Here is a 23,129-nt window from a genome sequence, read left to right as displayed (position 1 = left end):
CTTTTTCATGATTCGTCATTAATGCATAGTATGTATGTATGTATTAACGAACCATCCTCGATCTAGTTCAGAGCAAGTTCCATGAACGCGCACCATGTGAATGCGAGCTTTCTGTCATGAATCGAAGTGGTCTTTTGGGCTGACCCTGGACTAGTTCTGAACTCGATTGAAGGTGCACTGTGTAAAAAGGCCTAATGAAACAGGCTAAATTGTAAAGACATCCCTTGATATCAGGGCAGCTTCTGATCTTGTGCGAGTTTCGAACTGGTAAAAACCTTTGTGAATTTGTGCAAAGTGGCTGATTCCACTAAAGTGAGCTTGGATTGCCATGGGTCACGTTATCTTTTGTCTATCTGCCCAAAGGAATTGTTGCAATAAGGTAAGCAGGCAATTGCAATAGTGTTAGCCGCTGGCCATCCATTAGGGTTTCTCTTTCAAAGTATCTGTATCACTCCCATCTGGTGAGAGTTTCCACATCAAACGATGTCTGGTTCATTTGATACGTATTGATGTTACTGATAAATCTATAGCCACTGCTTTGAAAGGTCACGTTTCAAAGCATTGCTTTGTAGAGATGTTGTCAAGGAACATTGTACATGTATGCAAGTGTTGCTTTTATCACGTTTATGAAGAATTTATGAGTATTTTCTTGTCATTGATACAAGTGTTAATAGATTTGAGTCAAGTTTAAATTCATGTGATGACAAGTGTTTTTCAGTTTTGAGGAAGTAAATGAAAAGATTGTCTGCCTGCCCCTTGGTGCTATTTGATCACATACATCTAACAAAAACGATAGAGGGTATGCTCATTTCAAAAACAAGCATAAAATGTTTCCTCTTTAATATTGTTAGTCTCCTCATCAACTCATATTTGTTTCTTTTTTTCATAATCTTCAAAACTCGTTGCTGTTATAAAAACAGGTAAGTGAGCCTTCTTTATCTTTTGGTGTCATACTTTCAACTATGGGTTAAATCTCAAGAAGTGACTCCGATAAGTCTGATGCTTACACCAAACAGGTTATAATACAATATCTTTGATATACATGTAGCAAGGCATCAAATTTTATCAAACCTCAATCCAGCATTGCAGAGACAGTAAAGGCATGGAAAAATGTACCAAGTAAATTTTTCGCAATCTCAAATCTGACACGCGCAACGTGTCTGAATTGTTCAACATGAACTATTTATCTGCAAAATGAACTTACATGTACGCATCCTTACAAAAAAGGTGTCTGTCTTTGGTTGAGATGAGCCGATGTAAACCCTTTGAAGTTGTTGCATCCTGATTCTGTGATACTGAATGGCAGTCAGCAAGGGGTGACGTCAATGAAACTGCGTCGCAGCTTCACCTCAAAGAAAAGGCACATTCCTTAGGCAGCTCGGGAAGGATTTCAAAAGCCTCATGCTTAGATCTATGATCTGGCTTTTGAATTCTGGGTGAATTTCAAACAGATGAAAAATACTCTTTTTGCTGGGCTGTGAGGGAGACCTTCTTAAAAAGAGAGTCAGTATTACCTCTCATTTGGAAGACAGTATTTTAATTGATAGACGGGTCGTTCAAATGAGAGACAAACACAACCATCCATGCCACTCTTGGGATTACCATTAACCATTGACAATAGATTATACACAGATTTGTAGAAGGTGATTTTGAAGATTAAGCCAAGAAATGACGCTTCTCCTTGTGAAAGGGTCGCAACGTTCCATCCGTACTTTTTAGGAAAATGCCCATCAGGCTGTAAATTGCACGGTGTACCGTGATGATTCTACTGTTCTCCACTTACAATCCTATGATCATAACTCAGAGATTAATCGTCACAAAGTCTCATAAATAACTCTGTTAAAGCGCACGTTTCTACCTTGCATGTCCTGGTCATTCCTCTCTTCCATCACGGTTCATTATCCTATAAACCAGGATGACCCAACTGTCATTATCAAAGAGATTTCCTTAACAGGATAAATCATACAAACTTCCGTAAAAATTGCCAGTTCTTCATCCTCATCTTGTCAGGATAGTAAATAAACTCACGGCTGATTTATCGTGGTTGTTCGGATGCTTGGCAGTTCAATTTTCTTTGTTTCTGCTTCATTTGATCCATGAGGGAAAACGGTGATGTGCATCCTTCTGAGTCTGATTTTTGGATTGATCGTTGGATTTTATACCAACCTCGGTTGTTTCATGAAAAAATCATTTCAAAGGTTGATTTATGGAAAAATCAAGAAACAAGTTGTTTTTGTTGGCCGTTTTGTTTGAGTGGGATGTCAGAGTTGTGCAACTTGTGTCAAGCCAAATCCCCCATGAAGTAAAATGCCATGATATTAATAATGAAAAATGCCATCTACTACTTCCGAGTTTCTGCTTTAATCCAGAGCTATTAAAGTAAAGCTTTCTCGTGCTGGAGGGTTCTCCTCAATAACAGTAGATTCCTTTTGAGGATTCTATTTCTTGGCAAACTACATGTATGACAATGAGGAGTTCATGAAGTGGATGCTGGGCTTTACATGTTTCTTCTTAGTTGCAATAGATGTGCCTGTGGTTGTTGCTTTCATTACACAGCAATCCACAACACTCCGAACCAAAAACCACTGTTTTGAATTGTCAGAATCTAAAAAATCTTCTTTCGCACTCAAATGTGCTTTGTCTTTACTTCGGTGTAAAGGAATTGATTGAAAAACTTGACAAGAGCAGAAAAAAAAAAGTCTACAAAAAATGGTAAATCTCGCAGTATTGCTAACATTTTTGGCAATGCACAAAGACTGCCTGCCAATTGAATTGATGCCATAAAATGTTGTTATCGAAATCTGAACTATCGCCTTCCTTTTTACTTTGTCTTTATTCATTAAGCATTATGTGTAAAGGAATTGATAAAAAAAGTGACAGGAACAAAAGACGAAACATGTCCTCAAAAATGATGTGTCTCGTGGCTGTCAAAGAATACCAATACTCCAGACAGATTGTAAGTGCTCTGCGACTCCAGGTGCCTTGATGGCATCCTCATAAAATGTCACTCCTTGAGCTATTGAGAGAGGCAAACAATACCCAGCAGGAATAAGACACTGAGCATACTCTTAAAATCACTTTCTGCATGCTCTTGTCAGAAATGAAAACTACTCGATTTTGAGTGGGTTTCTGCAGTAATGCCTCGACTGATAATGGTTTGACTGAGGTTGTGACAGGCTTTTATTCTGTTATTAAGCTTGTATGAATTGCGAGAGTGGTTGTGGAGGACTTAGAGGCTGTCATTAGGAATGGATTTAATACTACCAATGAGATTGAGAGCCTGGTTACTTGAATGGCAACAAAAGACCAGTCAGCTAAGGATTTATGGCAGTATAGTAGAAATACTGTCTCTCTGCTTTAGGTGATCTGATTGAATCTTTTGTAGGCATCGTTTAATCTACCCTGACTAGAAATTCCATAGAGCGTCTCCATCTCAGTCTCGTAGCCTTATGTTAAGCGCGGAAAATAAGCTGATCAATTTGTGAATGTTAAAACTTGATGAGTCGAATTCGGGATCTTTGAGCAGCTGAAGAACATCAGATCCAGATGACCATGAAACTTTGGCCTGTAATAATGTCCGGATAATGAAATGAAATTCTCTGGTCTTGTGAAGAAATGTTAATTCTCCCACTTCAAACTTTCCAACCTGTAACAACTGACCTGAGAAATAACTATGCCTGTCACATCCTGGGATAAGATAATACGTCTCATCCAAGCCTGTCTCGAGCTTGTTACACCCCAGGGCAATCTGTGACAATCAACCAGATCCGATCTGTAATCATCTCGAATTTGCGATGTCAGTCTTGTCCTATACTATGTCCTGATGTCACCTCCCCCAGAAATGTGACTTGGGAGGGGGGGGTTGTTCCTGACAGGGACTTGGCTGCTAACGAAGTTTCATTACTCCAATGACAAATGGATATTGACATTTATGGAACATTGTTCTTAAACAGCAGCAAGTCAATTATGATATTAAAAAACATATCATATTTATCCGAGCAAATAACAGCAAGCGGAATCGTTTTTTGCTGACAATGCTGATTGTTGACATGATACACCCCATTAGTACTAATAGCAAAAATTCATATCTTTCTGTCTGGCTAATAGTTTAGCTGTCTTTGTGGGTGGATAATGGCTGTTATCTCTGGGCGTGCCCATCATCTCCCATTATGCAATAGCGATTTGGTTGATGGTAAAGGGGAACTAACTAGATTAACACCGAAGCAAAAGAACCCCATGATACAATGGATCAAGTCAATATAACGCAAAAATCAGTTGCGTAACACAAAATCATTGCATTTTTGTTGCCTCTTCTATAAATGCCTGTTAACCTTATCAATTTTCCTTGGGGATGCATTTAGGTTGTCCAAATCATTTTCTGCGGACATGATATGGGGTATTTCTCTTGAAACGTGCTTATCTGCATTCTTTTCTGAGCCATCGTTTGGTTGATACGGGTAATACTTCTTTATCATCCACGAGCGCTGATGCGTAAGAGATCACGGCAGCGCCTTTTTCTTCCCATTGAATGACGGCAGAGTGGGTGCACATAACAATACCTTTCGGAAGATAGAAAAAGCTCATGGTGGCTTATACGCTACGAAACCTGAGATAATAAATGGTTGCTCGCATTACCAAGGGTTATCTGTATCTTTCATTTTCGTTGTTGCCTTTGTGAGGTGGAAGATGGCTTGTGATAGAATTACAAGTAACCAATATTTTCTGCTTGCGGTGCTGTCTGATTCCAATATTGTTGAGAAATATTTGTGTTAGCAGAAGGACTGTTTGCAAGTTGCTTGCTTCGCAATTTGCTTAAGTCAATGCCAGTGAAAGGTAGCAGTCTCTCTGTTACTGTAAGTGTCTGTAACATAAATTGATATACTCTAGTTTCACTGATCTAAGGCCATTTCAGTCTATTAGAAAATGGAAGATGTAATGCACATTGTCATGCGGCTCCCTTCAGAATGTTTTGTTTGGATAGACAATGGTTCAGCGACACCAAAGTTGTCCAGTTGTCATGACATCATGTTCTGGCTTGGACTTGTCGAATCCTCAGTAATAATGAAGTGGTCTTAGATCAGTGAAACCAAACAATTTCAGAAATCTGACCAATTACAAAATTACTTTCCATGTTCTGATTTCAAAATGGCTTTGAGACTTAAAAATTTGATGGGATATGTTTTGTCAGGCACTGAAAATGTCCGAGGCAACTACCATAGTGCTAACACGGGTCATGAAGTAGTTAACTAGCCAAACCATTCATTACAATCAAACTAATTTGATGTCCACACTTGCTGACCGCTTTCAAAACGGCATCAATATCCTGTTCCCTGGTAACGAGGCACCTCTCTTTTGAAGCTCACCAATGGTGAAGTTACGACTTGCACTAATTTCCTGTTGGACTTGGAGGAGCAAAGTCTGACAACAGCGGTCAGCTTCAGAAGTACAGTTAACCCGGGAATGTTCGCAATTTGGCATTAAACAAAATATTGAATTTTTTCCCCTCTTCTCAAAGAAATAAGTCAATGCCCAGCAACTTGATGGGATTTTCTAATGCCTGGTTACTCAAAGGTTTCAAAGGGAATTTGCTGGCATTTGGAGACTAAAAGGAAACCAAACAGAATCTTTTCATCAAAATAGTCGAAGTCAAATTTACAGCCAAGTCGAATTTACTGACCCAGGTCATCGACAAGCACTTATTGGGAGAACTTAATCTATCATGGCCAAACAGCATCTAATTGTCTTGGTCATTCCTTCATCCGTTATAAGCAATGAGAATCATGGTAGTGAATATCAATCAGCAGAATGACGTCGGCTCGTATCTCTATCACTCGAGGAACAGATTGGGTCCCTTAGCCAATGACGTTACAAACCGACATTTATACCGGTTCAATTTCCCTTTACCAGCGTTTTGAAATCATCTAATGCTTGGCTGAGTCCTTTGTCGATATACCATATACCGAGTTGTTATTGATATGCTTGTGGATGAGGTTCACTCATCCCCTTGGCTGATCTTCTTCTCTTTCATGCTCGATGCATGATACATTGAGTTGATATTTTCTTTACCGTTGGAATGCCAGTGGTTGATCAGATACAGAGGTTGGCCTTTGTGTCGATTTTGTTCTGATAAATGAAGTGGCCTTAGATCGGTGAAACTAGAGTATTCACTTTGCACAATTCCAAACCCAGGGTAAAATATTCATGATATTGAAACCACTCGTGCATTGCAGTGAGACTAAGGAGAATATGTCAGAATAACCTATCGGTAAAACTCTGCTTCCTTGTTCCCTTTGGAAATGTGGTGCATTTTTTATCATGGCTAATATTCTTTAGGTCAGTATGATGAATAATTTAAAGTTTGGTGATGGAAGCCAGTTTTAGTCGCAAGCCTGATCGGAGCCATAAAGCAATTTGTTAATGGTTTAGAGCTACGGATAGGCAAGTGATGGGCCTAATTGTCAGGTATTCGTGGTCATGCCTGGGCATTGAACTCATACTCTGGTGGTCGTGGTAGATTAGCTAGCTGTGGAAAGGCAAAACAGCCTGAACTTGAGAAGAGCAGGTGCTCATCTGACAACTAACTTCCTCACTTTTCTGAAGGTAGAATTTACTTCATTTACATGTAGTACATGATTGAAAAGTCAAAATAGAAAAGTCAAAACTACGAAATTTGGAATATTAGGATGCCTCAAATTAAATTTAGTTCCACTTTCTATTTTTGGCAAGAAACGAATTTGATCTCTTGTCAGACAAATTGAGGATGAACATTATGATATGCCAGTGGCAAAATAAAGTCATGAGAATATTGAAATGCCTATTTCCAGCTGATAATTGCTTTATTGACTGTTCCAAGGAGCTCGCAGAATGTGTTGGCTCAATTCTTCAAGCAGTCAGGAAAATAGATAGAGAGCAATTGTAAAAGTTTAGATCTTTTCGTTAAAACATGTAGAGTTGCAGGCAGATTTCAATTATGGCTATGAAGAAACCCCAGACTGAATTACTTAAGTGCCATATCTTTAACTTCAATAGATTTTTTATCCATATTTTCAAAGAGGTGCTGACAAAACGTATTGGAGTTACCCTAATCATCGGATAATTAGGTGTAGCTGCCATGTTCAACATGATCACTGTGGATTCCCTTGCCAATTAGTACGTTGAAGGCCTCACAGCCACCTGCGATTCTTTGACTCTAACCTTTAGGAATTTGACTTTGATAATCATTACGGTTATATCATATATCTCCTTGAACATGTAGAAGGTAATATCAGTAGGATTTGGTTGCTTACACATTTTCTTTCTTGAGATTAATTAAAGGTCTACTCCCTTCGTTCAAAAATTTGAAACTTGAAATTGAATTTGAGGGTTAATAACAGACAAGAAACAGGTTTTATTATGCGCAATATTCTCTCAGCTGCTAAAGCTTTAGTGTAATCTTTGTAAATATTTCATTAAAGAAGGAAAGAAATGTGTAATTTCTTTGGGAATTAAACTGTTAAATCCCAATTTAAGTGTACTGCTAAGTAAGAACCCAGACTAAAAAGAAAGCAACACATTTTGATGACATTTGTGGCTTCTGGGTATGGATAAGTATGAAAATTTCTTTCTGGAAAAAAGTGGAATTTATCATAACTAGTATTAAAAACTGAATTCCTTCATCTTGACTATCTGCCTACATCAGTTCTCTGAACATACCAAAAAATCGATATCTCAGAAATTGTGACGAGAAAAATCCTATTTACCAATATCATTTTGTCATTTCCTAAGTTGTCATAGGAGTTGGAATTGTTTCCGGTTCACAATGCTGCTATGCCCTAGAGAATTATCCTCGACTTTTGCATGAGGAAATGTTGAATCAATATAGACATGATAGAGAAAGGTTCAGAGCCAAGAACTACATCCCAGAAAATGGATTGGTAGTAAAAGCACGAGATATGCAACCAGAGCAGAAGTATGGCTTTCCAATATCAATATTGTCACAGATATGGCACAGAAAGAAAAAAAATACATCTCATACGTCCAATTTCAGTCCATCTCCTTGACAATATAAGAAATGTAGGATCTGATAAAAGTGAATTTTTGCAGATAAAATTGTTATGTTGCTCATTCTGACATACGTCAGTTGCAATGTTGCATGTATTATACACACGGCTTCGATTTTGCGCCCACGGTCTTAACTTTTTAATAGAGACTTCGATAGCGCGATTGAGACACGCTGTGTTTGATTTGACAGAATGAAGCCACCATCAAAGAAAGAGAGTTTTCAGTATGGTATGTTTTGTGTTGATAGCTCACGAAATTTGAGGTCTGATAGAACTGAAAGTAATTCCGCGCTCATGGGCTCTGTGCTAAAATCGAGACCAGCGGATGGAGATCAAATTCCACCCAAAACCTTTGGCCTCTTGTTTGGGCTTGCATTTTAGCTCCACCCTCCCGGTCTTAATATACAGTTTCCTTCCAGTGTGGGGTTAATCTCTTTGAGGGTTTCAAATCCAATATCGGTTTGGAATATGGTTTAAACTAGTGACGTAAATCCTCTGCACGTTATCAATCATGATCGAATTCAGTCACCCAGATGACAATTATTCAAACGAATCGCTACGGGGTACTTGAAATGTCATTCATACCTCCCTTTTTCCTGCTGGATTCGAGAAGCATGGGTGTCAATTTGCCGTGGCTAATACGCTACACAACTTGCATGCTAAAATACTGCTAGATCTCTTGATCACTGGAGATTAGTTTGAAAAAAAAGCTTCTCGTTCAGCTTCCTCTGCTACTAGTCTCATCCGCTGCTCACAGTAACTCACAGTTTAACACCTTGGGTACTCAATGACGTAGGTTTACGTCGTGAACTCTTAACCATTTTGCACCCAATGACATAGATCTATGCTGTCAAACAGAGGGGTATCATCACCTGTAGCGATTGCCTCTTTGAAGCAATGCAAAGGATGCAAACTCCTTCTCATTTCCTGATGCAAATCGCATCAAAAAAAAAACCAAACAAAAATTGGACGGTTTACAGTACATGATGTATATTACACTTGTGCTCCCTGAAATTATGAGTGTTGATGATGTGAATCTGGCCCTTCTCTCTCTTCAGCCGTCTTCTTCTTCTTTCTGGCAATGTGCCTGAATCATGAAGAGTGGTTTGCCTGGTGGTGTAGTACATGGTTTATGGCGCCAAATTGGGCCCTGCCATGCCAACCTCACCTGGTATTTGAATTGCGGGATCTTTGCTTGGAGGATGACAGAAGTGTTAAAAGTACAAAAGGGCAAAAGGGCATTGAGGTGACATTTGTCAGGTTTTTTTTTCCCCAGATGGGGTGTCACTAGACCTTTTGGTCCATCTCCCCAGGAGGTAGACCATTAGCATGCATTAGCAGTGCTGACTCTAGGAAAATATCACCTTTTTCTATGAATTACATTTAGTTTCCATGGAGCACATTAACTGTGCATATCGAGAAAGCGTTGATCATTATATTATATCTGTCTACAGAAAGGCGATGTTGACATTGATATTCAGTATGTATTCATACAATTGGAAATTTCAAATTTTTATCAAGTGGCATAGGCCTTAAAATGGCATTTTCACACGGATAGCATTGGAGTGGTATTAGTAGCACACTTGGGAATATAACTTGGTGAATCTTAAAAGAAAAGAAAAAATAACAAATGACGTTTCTTGAGCATATTGCACTATATGTTACAACCCCTCTGATTAAAGATTCCTAGAGCTCCACAAATCCTACACTGCTGGGCCAATAACCTATTGAACGATACATAAACACAGCGTATTGGTTTTATTACTGAAACATTCAAGCTCGGAGCCATTTCGTATTGAGCGACCGTTCGGCTTTATCACATGGCTAGTGGTTGTTGCTGATTGGTTGTGGGTGAGACGGCAACAGATGAAGCGCCATGTGACTCGACTAGGCATGATGGCATAACAACGGTAAACTTTATAGTGTGAACTGATGGTAATTTTGCCCTGACATGTGGTCTTGTCTCTGTGATAATAACTTGGACAATTGGCCAGATACCCAGCGCAGTCATATTGGTGCTAGTCTTAGAGCTGCCATGACAGTCTACATATAGGCCTGCATCATTTTTCTCAAAATCATTTCACGGATCTCACAAATCTGGATTACCTCTTATATTTCACTTCTTGAGTTACTTTTAAGAAAACATTGACAGTTCTTTGAGAGGAAACTTTTTAAAGGTTTTGTGTTAGTCCCCTTCTTTTATTGTCATGATCGTTGGACTTATTGTGATTCTGTGTTGCGCAGTGGCGAGTTGTTGATATCAACTTTTGCGACTCTTGGATCTTAAGTTGCTGATCTTGCATCTTAGATTCTTTGAATCCTTGTCGACCTTTGGATTAATTAATTCACCACTGACTCCAGGAAACATGTCTTTTCTAACCATTCCTGGTAATACGAGTTTTGAAGGAACAAAACGGCGTCATTCATGGATCTGTGCAGGGTAGGTAAAAAGTCTTTGTGTTCTTAAGTGCATTTTCATTTGGCTAATCTCTTGTGCCTGTGGCACATCTTACCCTTTAAAAAAAACCTTGTCATAATGTCTGATAAAGCATAAATGCAGTTTATCTTTGGAAAAATATTATGCCAATTTTCAGAAAAATTTAGGTCTTTAGAGGGTAGTGTTCGTTATACCTGATAATTCATTATAGCAAGGTTTGTAAAAGCGATGTGTACACTATAGTATTATCATAGTCATAATTAGAGCCTACAGATTATCTGACTGTTATTTGATTGATTATTGATACATGATGGTATCAGTTTCACTTTCAAGTCGGTGTTGTAGCCTTCTTTTTTTTGTCGATTTGTCTGAGATACTTCCCCGAGGCATAGGTGTAATTTTGTACTCTAACTTGCCTGCTGTGTGAATCCAGCCCAATCTTAAAGAGCAGCATGATTCAACTTGCCAACTGTATGAAACCAGTGTAAAAAGAGTAATCTACCTTGACTTGTCTGCTTTATGAAACCAGGCAAATCTTGGGGGAAATTGCTATGACTGGAAAGGGTTAAAGACGGACATAAATCGTAATAGAGCTTTCAGTCCTGTAGTGGTAGATTAACTGGTTGTCAGTTTATAGTGAACATGTCCCAAGTAGTAATGCCAAGATAAAAGCCATCACATAATTTGACAAGCGGGAAAATCGTCTGTCAAATTCTGTAATTAAGTCATCTTACCAGAGACAGCATTTCTTAGATTGATTAACACTGCTGTCTCAGAATATAACACTCATTAATGGGAATGATGTCTTGTTATGTCAACTGCCTTCATAAGGGGGACGCTTTATATTGCGGTACATTGTCGGGTAGTATGTTTTGAAGAAGTGATGGAACATTCTAACAGCTATATTGAGAAGTTGCCGTCATGAGCGTGCTAAACATCTCAAGACAGCTAACAGAATATAGACATTATAGATGCCTTAAATGTTCATAATCTGTCTCTCTACACTACTGTTCCTTAGGAACAAACTCCATCCTGCCCTTCGAACAGAGACAAACTTTGGAAAAAAAAGAGACAGAGAGTTTAAAATGTTGCTTTTTTGAGGTGGGGAGAGAGGCGCTTAGAGTGTTGTTATTTACAGCGGACAAGTGCCATAAAAATGACAATTATAGCTGCGCTTACACCACGAAATATTGGTGGACCAATTGCACTTACACCACCACATTGCCGCGACAAATTGGTTCGGCAATCCATTGCCGATACAAATTGCCGAGCGAATTTGTCCCACCAAGCTTGATGGTCCAAATTCGCCCGGCTTGTTAAAAGCTCGGCTTTATCGTGGTGTAAGCGCAAATGGATCGGCAATTAGCTAGTTAGATGGTTCGGCTCCAGGCGGCGCTTTCGAAATGGCGCTTTCTGCCTAGGCTTTCTGCGTTCTGCTTATTGTTTGCGCGCCATCTGTAGCCGGATTTTATAACTAGCTGCAGCGCTGGTGTAAGCGCTTGGTGGATTTTCGATGGTGCGGCATTGGTTCCCGAACCAAGATTGGTGGTCCATTTTCAGGTGGTGTAAGTGCGGCTTATATGTATCATTATCATTATTTACTGAAAATACCTACTTATCTCCCAATGAGATTGTCCTTGAATGTTTACCTTGCCTCAAAAATCGATGTCAGGTGGCAACAATGAAACAGTTTGAATAATTTAACTCAACCTCATTGAGGACAGCAAAGCTCAACGGCATGTAATATCGGACCTGCCAAGGTTAATATCCCATCTGCAGCAACAATGATGAGCTGTTGAATACAATGTTTGCCATTGTAGCAATAAATTTGGATATTGTCAGACAGGAAGGATTGGCTCCATGCTAGGGCTGCTCATCAACTAATAAAAAACAAATAACCAACAACTATCAACATTACTCTTGATGGAATTCATTCGTTTCTCATTTCACAGTTAAGTTATGATACGGATCATTTAACACTATTACGCTAATGGTGATGGTGATGAAGCATCATGCTATCTATTCATGCTATTCATTGATATCATTTAACAGTTTAGTTAGCTTTGCATTTAAGCGATTAACCCTTAGCATCAAGGATCAGTAGCTTATCGATGAAATTGTGAATACTCAGTAATCGAATGCAACTGGGCTCAAATTAACAAGTTATACATGTAGTTGTTGCTTTGGTCAATTGGTTTCTGTTCAAATAAAACATGACAATAACTTTGACCCAGACAGTACCTCGGGTTACATGAAATGATTGTTTATCGATATTTCTATTTCCCACTCCAGTCTTGATGATGCTGATGCATGTCTTAACTTTATCTCTCTGAATCATAGACGGATGTCTCGCCAGGCTAAGAAACATGCAAGATCGAAGAAATTTATCATGATTAGTCAGAAGATGTTCTGTTGTCCCATACAATACCTCGGGCTGCTCGTGACGATTCCTTTAACCATTCTCTTTTTAACAAACACTGATGGACCAAAATACCCACCTGATGATGTCATGACCCAATGTACTACAATGCATTACAAATGCATTATGTTACGTCATTGCTATATATGACACTGTAGAAGGCCATAGTCAACCAATTGAAGAATGTACCTCAGTGAAGTACTTTGTTTGTTTTCATCAATATTTGTATTGCTCACACCATTTATCCTTGATTATGATGATGGATGTCTCATCCTTATTTCTGTGAATCATACACCAATACCTCTACTGGGTGAGGCATCTTTGCAGAAATTTGGTGTGTCATAAATGCTTTGTGTGCCAAATGATGTTGATTTGAAAAAAGGTTGGTGATTCAACAGTTCAGCTATTTGGTTTGAAGGGTAATCGAAGTCCAGGGGATGAGGACTATGAAAACATTTATGCATTATTTTGAACACAGTGGACTTGATGTCGCAACCAAGGACCTCTGGGTTTTAATTTATTGGCAGATATTCACTTTCAATAAATTTTATACTGGACTGCTTATATTTCTGTTAGTAGCAACACAGCATATATAGGATATCAGTGTCCTGGCCACTTGCTATTCAATTCCAGTGATAATTGATCAAGGCATTATGTAAAGGCAAAAATGATACCTCATTTGACATTGTTATGAATGATTATACAAAGCAGCACATAATTACTAGTTATCAAGGAATAACAATGAAAAATGTTATGCTCTCTCTCTCTATCAATTAGACAGAGCTATGTCAAGTATACAATGTCTAATTTAGAGCGACAATTACTGAATATTGGTTAGATCTGCATAAGTTGTTTTATCTAGTTGAAAATTAATGTTGTTATTGCAGTTTTTCTGCTAAAAAAGGCTTCTCGACTCCAAAATAGCTTCAGAAGTTAACACCTTTTGATGTGCAATTTACCTTTCTTGTTTGTCAGTCTTGATTTCTTTGACAAATTGGTCTGGTTGTTTTGCCGAGAAGCCATTATTTGTGATTGGATTGTGGTGGGCTAGGATTGTATTGACTTTCGATCGACATTCACTTTTACTCTGTATGTCACCACAAGAGGGTATTGAGTGACTGTCACCACAGAAAAGTAAAATTAGGAAATTCGCAAACCCTTCATGAAATAATTCACGCTGTAGAGTATTGATAATGATATTGTTACTACTCTGGCTTGCATTAATTCATGGAGCCGTTATATGACCAGATTGGCATTTGCATTGTACTCCCATGAGCTTTGGTTTCAATTCGCTCCTAGTCTGTGATATCGAAAAAAAACTGACTTTAAGGGTACTTTGACCTTTGAATTTGAATTTGAGATTTTTCAACTGACACGATAGTAAACAAACATTGAATATGAATTTTGCTGCTGTGTACGCCAATATAGACTCTAGATTCTCGGATATAAGACCGGTTCTGAATATTTAAGCTAGATATTATGTGCATGCTGGTTTGATGCCAATAAGCATGTTCACTGATGTAGTTGGACCATGCTATTGGTTGGTAACACCTAGTTTTCAGAATCATGAAGCCTTTTCTGATTTCATTGTTATGCGTCAACCGGTCTCAGATCGATGAAACTAGAGTATACTCTATTGTTCAAACTAGAGTTTACTCTATATGACGGAAACAAACCAATGACCCCAAATGGCATCTTCCTCCAACATGTAGTATACTGGACCATACTTAAAAAGCGTTCAGTATTTCCATTGCCACTTGCTATAAAATTGGAATATGTAATGCACCAGCTTTCCCTTGGGACGTTTGCATTTGTATAATAAACAGGTGATGATTCAGATTAATATTCCAGTTATTGGCCGCCGGAAATTGACAATAGACTCGCCGGATCCTTCATGGCTCTCAAAATAAAGGGTAAAAGGAATGCCTTTAAATCCTTGAATATCCTTTCTGCTCTCTATTTAGACTGGCTACAAAAGATTCTGGCAAGTGCGTTGTCAATTTCCGGTGGCCCGTAGCTGTTATATTCATTTGAATATCACACTGATATAGATATTAATAAATTCCTCATTATTGCCTCTCTGAGTTGTTTAACCTGTGATATTAATGGTCGTTGAAGGTTGGATGCATGACCTGAATTCATTTTGTAAGAAATGTACATGTAACATGTGTAAGTCAGTGTTCATAAATCAAGTTGCTGTTCTGTTTGATTCTAAATCAGACAAAACATGATACCTATTAAAGTTTTTTTTTGATGGACAAGGATCGCATTCAAAGCACTTTAAATGTCACTGTTATTTGACCTGCGAAGGACAAAGCGGTGCTAAACCACATCTCAAAGAGTCTGATACCTTTACTCTTTATATGCCCACCAAGAGTTCCGTCTGGTACTACCACACCTTTTCAAGCATTCAATAAATATTCACATATCATATTTTCTCCATTTAACAAAGGTTCAATGCTTTGCTCAGTCTGAATTTGATAGGATTCCGGCAGTCGATCTAGGTGTCAAAATCCTGTCAAATTTCTGCACAGGGGTACAAGATTTTCACAAACCTCTGCATTAATGACGTAACAACCTGCTTGATGGCACACTTATTTAAGCTGTCACCAAATTGGTTTCCTGTCCACCAAGTTGAGCAGCATGCATGGTTACAAACTTACCAGGTGCGACAACAATCATGAGCGTCATTCCACCGACATTACCAGCCACCCCCTCCAGCGTACATGAGTATAAAACCCAGTTGTCAAACATGACTTTCCTGAGGACATCTTCTACCCATTATTTGCTTCTTTCATTAATTCTCCATTAGACGTCATACCCCGCTAGCTTACCACCAGAATTAGTCACATGCCGAACAATATCGATAGATGCTGGCTGAAGTCGCGGTTGATCGATCAATCAATACCCTGTCTACACATTTCTACGCATCCCTCACTCGCTAGTGCTTTTACAAAAAGTTCCTGAATATCGACTATGCTCACCACATCTGGAGGTCCAGAGAGTCAAAGGTTGATTCTGGCACCACAGGGTGATCATGTCATCATCACTGATGCTTTGGGGTTGACCATAAGCACCCTTATAGGGGCTAAACCTAAAGAAATGTGAACTCTTTCCAAATAGTATAAATGCCAATTTCAAGTGTGGGAGTCAGATCTTTGTTTTCCAGAGAACAGACTCCCATCCTTGAAGTTGGCATACACCTCCTTTTCAAGGATTTCTATTTGCTTGAAGATTTCAAGTTCTATGTAGCCAAAACAGTGGTGGCTATGATCAACCCTTAAAGAATACATCTGTGTTACCTCCAGTACTAGCCATGCACCTTCTGACACCTTTGAGCAGCCCATAATTCCAAAGAGTAGAATTGCCATGGATTTGGTCGTTGATTGGAAAATCCTTTTCAATTTCCGGTATCTTGAGCCTGTGAGTGATCTGTCTTTCTTTGAGCCACGGAATCAATCAGAGATAGCGAGTCAAACAGCTCCAGATTGATCTGATATAAATCTTTGTGTACTCATCCTTCAGATGATAACAGTGAACTGGACTATGTCCCAATTTAGATAATATTATGATTTCTCTTTCATCATGTTGTTGCTTCCAAAAGGGAATGTTTGATAAAGACAACTCTGCATGGTTTATCTCATCCAAATCCCCGCAGTGAACAAACTGCAATCGCTGTAACTGGCTAATTTCTGGAATAAGAAAGCAGCCTTGTCAGTTCTGTTGAGTTTTCTACTCAACATGCTCAAGGGATTTCTCTGTCAAATTGACTTTCTCATTGTTTCTGAGTGGAAAACAGAGTGCTTTGGACTGCTGGTAGAAGTACATGTAGGGGTACCTGTTGACTGACCAGCTTTGCAGAAGTTGGTGATTGCAAGTGCAGGGAGAAGTTGAGATATTCTTGATCATTTTAACTACAGATAACGCATGTTATTGTATTAGTACTGCTCATTACACTCAATCCACTAGCCCAGTGGTAGACTTTTCCCTCTTCCGGTAGCAGTGGTGAGATAATGAAGTTGTAATGGAATTGGCTTTCCATGAGGATCTGATTAAAGGGAAGTTGTTAAGCAACTGACTACTATCTCCTGCTTATGGATGCTTCAAATATTGAAGGAATGGGTTTACTGTGAGCTTCTGATAGAAGGAATTTCTGATTAAAGGAATGGCTTTAACTTCTGATTGAAGGAATGGGTTAACCTTTAGCTTCTGATTGGAGGAATGGGTTTACCTGCAGTTTCTAATTGAAGGAATGGGCTTACCTACACCTTCTAATTGCAGGAATGGGTTTACCACTAGCTTCGTGATTGAAGGAATGGGTTTTTCCTTTAGCTTCTGATTGAAAGAAGTTGTTTATGCCAATATGGCAACTTATTTTAAGTATTCAAATATTGTCAATACCGTTTCTCTCGACATCACACTCATCTCAATCGTGGCATGTCTTGTCTGAAGTGGCAGATTATGGATCATCCTTTGTCTTTTTGCCGGCTGATTGTTTCTTTCTTCACCAGTGGCAATCTTTGCAGAATATCAAGTGTTTGCCATTGAAGAATAGCTGTCTGAGCTGCTGAGAGGAATAGGGAGTGTCTGATAAGTTGTGTAGTTACTAGTGATACAGACAGTAAGATCATTCTTTGAAGGTGTCTTCATATCCATATGCAGAAAGAATTTGATGCATTCATGTCTGTTAGAAACAGAAGGACTAAGGAAAGTTGCTATAAAAAGTTTTTCAGGTCATGCACTAAAATGAATAAAAAATCTTTGATCACTTATGAAGATTGGACACACAAACTGTATGTGTGTGAAACCAGTACTTAGGTTTGTTTGCTGTAAGGCTTTTGTTTATCTGACATCAGTAGACAATGCTTTAAGGCCTACTCTGTTCGTTTAAAAATTTGAAAATATAACTCGAATTTGAAAATTTCTGATTGTGAAAATAAGCACTGAATATAAATTTCGATAATGTTGTTGTGCAGACAGATATCAGAAAATATAAAAAACACAACTTTTAGTGAATTAACATCCATAATAACTATGCTACAGCATTGTGTTTTTCCATTTTCCTCAGCCACCAGGAAATAGAATGAACATGTACTGCATAACCCTTTAAGAAAGGTTTTGGAATAAACCTGTGAAAAGGGTGAACTTTAGGTCAGTTGATCTTCCTAATGAGTTCCTTAGGGATGAAGTTTTTAAGCGGACAAACGTCTAAGTCATTTTTCCAACTTTAGGCAATGCCCTGTGCATTAAGCCATATCTTGCACTATTAACCTGATCCGAATAACCAGAGGTGTCACGGATGTCATCGAAATTGCAAGATTGAGTGTGTGGGTGGTGAACCCCATCCGTTAAAAGGGTACACCTTTCTTTTTCCTGGTGGTTCAGGAAAATATATATGCAGAATAAACCCTCAAAACAAATTCTAACGGCAGTCCTGATGCCTATACCCAACTTGCCTCACCAAGTCCAAATAGTCTCTCCTCAACCTTTGAAACCCACAATCCAATCTGATGACCTTTAATATTGTAATTCTGCTTGGCCAACTACAACCATTGGCTAGTGAGAATCCCAGTGGAAAAAACATACCGCGACTCTTGTTTGATCAATGTGAAACTTTCTCAGATTGATTTGTTTTGCAACCCTCGATCACATTTTCCATTGATCTTGACCAATTGGCTCCACCCATTGGTTAGTTCAGAACTGATACGAGCAATTATCAATCACCTTTGATAAACACTGCCATCGATTGTGTTTTGATGTCGGCCATATAATTATTGGGCGTTATGTGACTAAAACCACAACTATTGTCTGCATTCCTATGAAATAATGATTATGTTTATGATTGCATATATGACCTATTGTTGCTTTGTCCATATCATAGCGGGTCGTTTTGACTTCATTTTCGGTTTTAGTCTTTTTGTGTTATCATGACACATACACATTAAGTTATGCACTTACTGCACCAAATGTAGGTCAGTGTGACCTACTTTTGATGATTTGGGCGGTCAAGGTCACAAAACTTGTCATTTCATCATTGCGATTTTCAAATTCCTTGGCCATTTCAATCAACATGATCAAAGGCTTTAGAATACATGTAGATATAGTCAAATTATTCTGTGTTGTTTGTTTTATTTAGAGCGGTTGTTGTTCTTTCTGGGCCCTTCTGTTAAATTAAACCTCTGAGAATCATGCTTGATTAATTTAACGATCTGACTTAGCATTTGGAGGGATTGGGAATGTCGTTATTATGTCATATTGTCACTACATGACAGGGTCGTAGCCTTCATGGTTCTTCTCTTCATAGCTATTAAAATAACTGTGTTATATCTTAGTATTAATGTCAGTTTGTTTTCTCCCTGTGGGACAAGTTCACTTCTCAATCTTGACGACACATATTAGTGGGAATTCGTGCTAAACGAGAATTACATTTTGAATAAACAAGAAAAAAACGTGGAATGCAGTAGGGCGTTCTCGTTCCAATTTCATGGTTAATGCACTGCCTTTTAATACACCTTCTTCTATCGCCACGAGCGGTTAAACATGCAAAATGGTGTTGTGTACGTCACCATGACAACAAAGGCATTGACGTGTGGCAGACAGTTTCGGATGAGGCGTTAGAAAAAATGCCGTCTCGATCAGATTGACTATAGGAAACAGATACAAAGTGACGTCAGACGACAATTTGATTGATTATTAGTAGTTCCTAGGCAAGTACATGTACAAGCTACCAATCAATGACATCTCTGAATGCGCATTGTATTGCTACATGTGCTAGCAAACCTGGAATCTGCGCAATTTCCAATCACACGTACCAATTATTTTGTGGCAAGAGCAGCACTTTAAGGAGCTACTCCATAGTAAATGCTGGAGGTTTTTTCCTGAGGATGACAATGTTTATACCTGACCGGCAAAGGAGGCACTTGCATGCACTTTATGTTGCCCATCGAGAAAACCGAGGGTATGACTTTACTTAAGCTTTGATGTGTAGGCTTTCTGTATTAAGCTGATGATGTTCTGTGTTCAAGCTGTGTTGGTGTTTTTTTGTGTTGCTTCCAGTCTTAGACCAAAGCATGTTTCCACTACTTGCAAATGTAGTCTTGAACTTCTTCTTTGCACATCTCGGCATTTAAGTCTTGGTTTATTATCATAGTATGTACTTTTTTCTCTGGTAAACTCATCTTCCCATCTTTATTCCTGCCTCTATCATTGTTGCTTTGTTCAGTTTCCTATATCAAAAGCATACTTCTGACCAGTGGTAGCTGAAGTTGTTTTGCATGACTTGACAACTATTGGTAGAGTCAACCTCAAAACTCATGCTGTTGCTAAGCATGGTATTGACCATCTTATCATTTCTTGTTTGAGATAATACCTTAGTAGAACCTCAACCTGACATATGCCACCAAACAACGGTGTTGCTGCAAGGCCCTCTGGTAAAAACTCAAATGTTAAGAATGCTGATCACATCGAATGATCAGATGATACAGTTTAGTGCAAGTCATGCAGTGTTCTTTGTAATCGAGACACAGCATTTTCGTCAGACCTCATTTTTTAAATTAGTCATGAACTAAGCTGACTGGGAATAAGAATAATGTAGAAATGAGCTCAGGAAGTAAGCTTGATTGATTAAACTAAACTAAACTTTAATTGTACTACATGTAGATATTACTCAAATCATCCATCAATAGTTTAGATGATTGAAACTTATATCTAGATCTACATCAGAAAGTTTCTTTTCAATGACGCAAGTGCCATTAGACAAATTTTGTATCACATTGGGAATCTGAAATCAATATTTCAACATTATGAAATCAATAGAAACTGTCAAAAATCTTGCATCTTTCCTTTTGCATCATTGATGTTAATATTTGTTGACGTCAATATCATTCCCTTTTTCCAGGACGAACAATGAGCGAAGTGTTTGATGCTTATGGCCATCTTTTGTGGGCTTTGTGTTATTTGGGTATTAGCGTCATAATTTGTTCGTCTCAATTTGGTGAAAATCGTGTCAACAGATTTTGTCCAAAATTTACATAACAGCGAATTGGCAATTATTGAATTGCCAAGGCAACAAATGGACTTATGTCAGAATATTTAAGTATGTCTAAGTTAATTTGATTCTCTCACGTCGTTTGGTCAACAATCCACCAGTCTAATAGTTATATTAAATATTCATTACCTTTATTCATTTGTATCAATCCAATCAATTACCAATCACCAAGGCGAAAATGAATGATAATAATGATACCTGTAATTGTTGTGTTGTTCGGATGCCTATTTGACAAATGTTTGATGAGTATAGTCACATAGGGCAGAAGAGTAGTGCTCAGGACTAACATTCATAGTGAGCCTAACTCTGCCACCTAGGTACCCATTTACTCCTGGGTGGAGAGAAACAAGTAGGGTAAAGTACCTTGCTCATGGACACAAAGACGAAACTGCGGTGTCCCTTCTGAGTATCGAACGCACAACCTCAGTATGAGCCTGGGGAACTAGGTGTAAGGGGATGCAAATGACCCATCTCCCCATCCCATTTCGAGAGATTGTTGAAATTGAGGGCAAAAGGATCTTGAGCTGGCACACATTTGCAAAATTGACAATTTTCAAGAATCGCCCTTGCGTTTTTGAAAATGGCCTGGCTTTGTAAATCATGCATTAGTGCACGGAATGTGATTGCGACTCACTAACCAACTGATTCATAATGCTTCCAGACAAAACATATGATGAAGATATCGCTCATGTTTGTAACCTTTATGATACAGAAGCTGCGGGTTATCCAATAATTCCTCCCATTATTCACGTTGCTAATGCATTTTTCATTTCTTTTCATTTCATGGTAATATCATCCTGGCATTGTCATCTACAGGTATGTATTGTTATGTCTACTTCAATCAATACTTCTTCCCTTGAGCTACCTTGAATCTGATGTAGACCGGAAATTAAACTTCTGTTGTGACAGTTTCTATGTCTGTCTATGTAACTTGTAGACACACACACATTATAGTGCATTTCAACGCATATTGTCATGAACACACTTTAAAGTCTTAAGTGAATATTTTCTGCTCAATGCAATGCAACTTTCTTGCACCTTAGTTCGTATCAAAGTAAAGATTAGTGAAAATCCCATAGATTGATGCAAGAGTCATTAGTACATGTATGGAGTTCCACGATAAGAGTTTCTGAGTAGAAACACTACTTGGGCTTCTACATTCTTCTGCACTGAGATACAGTGGAACCCCGGTAACACGACCACTCATGGGACCGTGGTCGGAGTGGTCGTGTTACCGGGGTGGTCGCGTTACCGGGGTTGGGAAATCCCCAGACGAAATACATGATTATTTTTCCCGCCAAAATTGCCGACTGCATGGCGTGTGTATGCTGTACTACCATAGCAACGCTGCCTGATTGAGATGATGCACGCTCCAAAGTTTTGTTATCATGCCTCGCAAGAACAGTTCGTCGATAAAATTACATGTTACATTCTCAGAATGAGTTAGAAAAGGTAATTTTGTAACTCATTTTATCCACAAAGTTTCATTATCTGCCCGACGTGACGCATTTGCGGGGAATTTGGTGAATCATCCTCCATGTACCCGACTGTTTGTGACGATTGACGTAAACTTGTCGTAGGCCTATGATTCCACGTGAAAGATGAGTTGAGTAATGCTACAGTTTTAATCAAATCTATTTTCAGTCAAAATATTTAAAGAAATATAAAATGATACTGTAGTAAATCAACCAAGTTCTCCATATCATAAAACATTCAAACGTCTCGATCTCGCAAGCTTGTTATTGTGGTCTTCAAACTACCCGCCGTTTATTATAAGTTCATATGCAAATCACGCAAATCACATGATTTTGCTGCTACTGAGTGCGCATGTCTGGTACTGAACTGGCTCAGTGATGAAAACAAACCATGAAAACGTTAGAAAAAGAAAGTTTATTTATTCATTTACACTTATACAATTGATCATACCTGCAAAATCACATTTTATTTTTTGTTTTCATATGTATTCCCATGGCCATTGTCCCCGTCTCAACAAAGCTTGGCAGCGAGGTGCTAATTACTATGCCGCGGTCGCGACCGATTACGGCAATTAGGCCTGGTGGTCGGGTTAGCGGGGTTGATTTTCAGTTTGGGACCGGCCAAGCCAGTGGTCGCGGTCGGGGTACCGGGGTGGTCGTCTTAGCGGGGGTCTCTTAATGGTAATTAGAGAGGAAACCATTCAGGACCGGA

The 23,129-nt window shown here is 38.7% G+C and overlaps 1 protein-coding gene across 7 annotated transcripts in view; it reads left to right on the top strand.

Moving 5' to 3' along the window:
* Positions 1-23,129, top strand: part of LOC135486151 (3',5'-cyclic-AMP phosphodiesterase 4C-like) — a 249,309-nt gene that overhangs the window by 123,780 nt on the left and 102,400 nt on the right. Inside the window, exon 1 of one of the 7 annotated variants that reach the window (XM_064768712.1) lies at positions 9,996-10,479. The exons of the other annotated variants lie outside the window; for them this stretch is intronic. Coding sequence (XP_064624782.1) covers positions 10,406-10,479 — 74 coding nt within the window. The 5' untranslated portion in view covers positions 9,996-10,405. Of the gene's footprint in view, positions 1-9,995; positions 10,480-23,129 lie in introns of those variants that run through there. 7 annotated transcript variants of the gene reach the window in all.

Source organism: Lineus longissimus, chromosome 4, assembly GCF_910592395.1.
Source record: "Lineus longissimus chromosome 4, tnLinLong1.2, whole genome shotgun sequence".
NCBI lineage: Eukaryota > Metazoa > Nemertea > Pilidiophora > Heteronemertea > Lineidae > Lineus > Lineus longissimus.
Note: the sequence above shows the minus strand (reverse complement) of the source record. Positions and strands in the feature narration are given on the sequence as shown.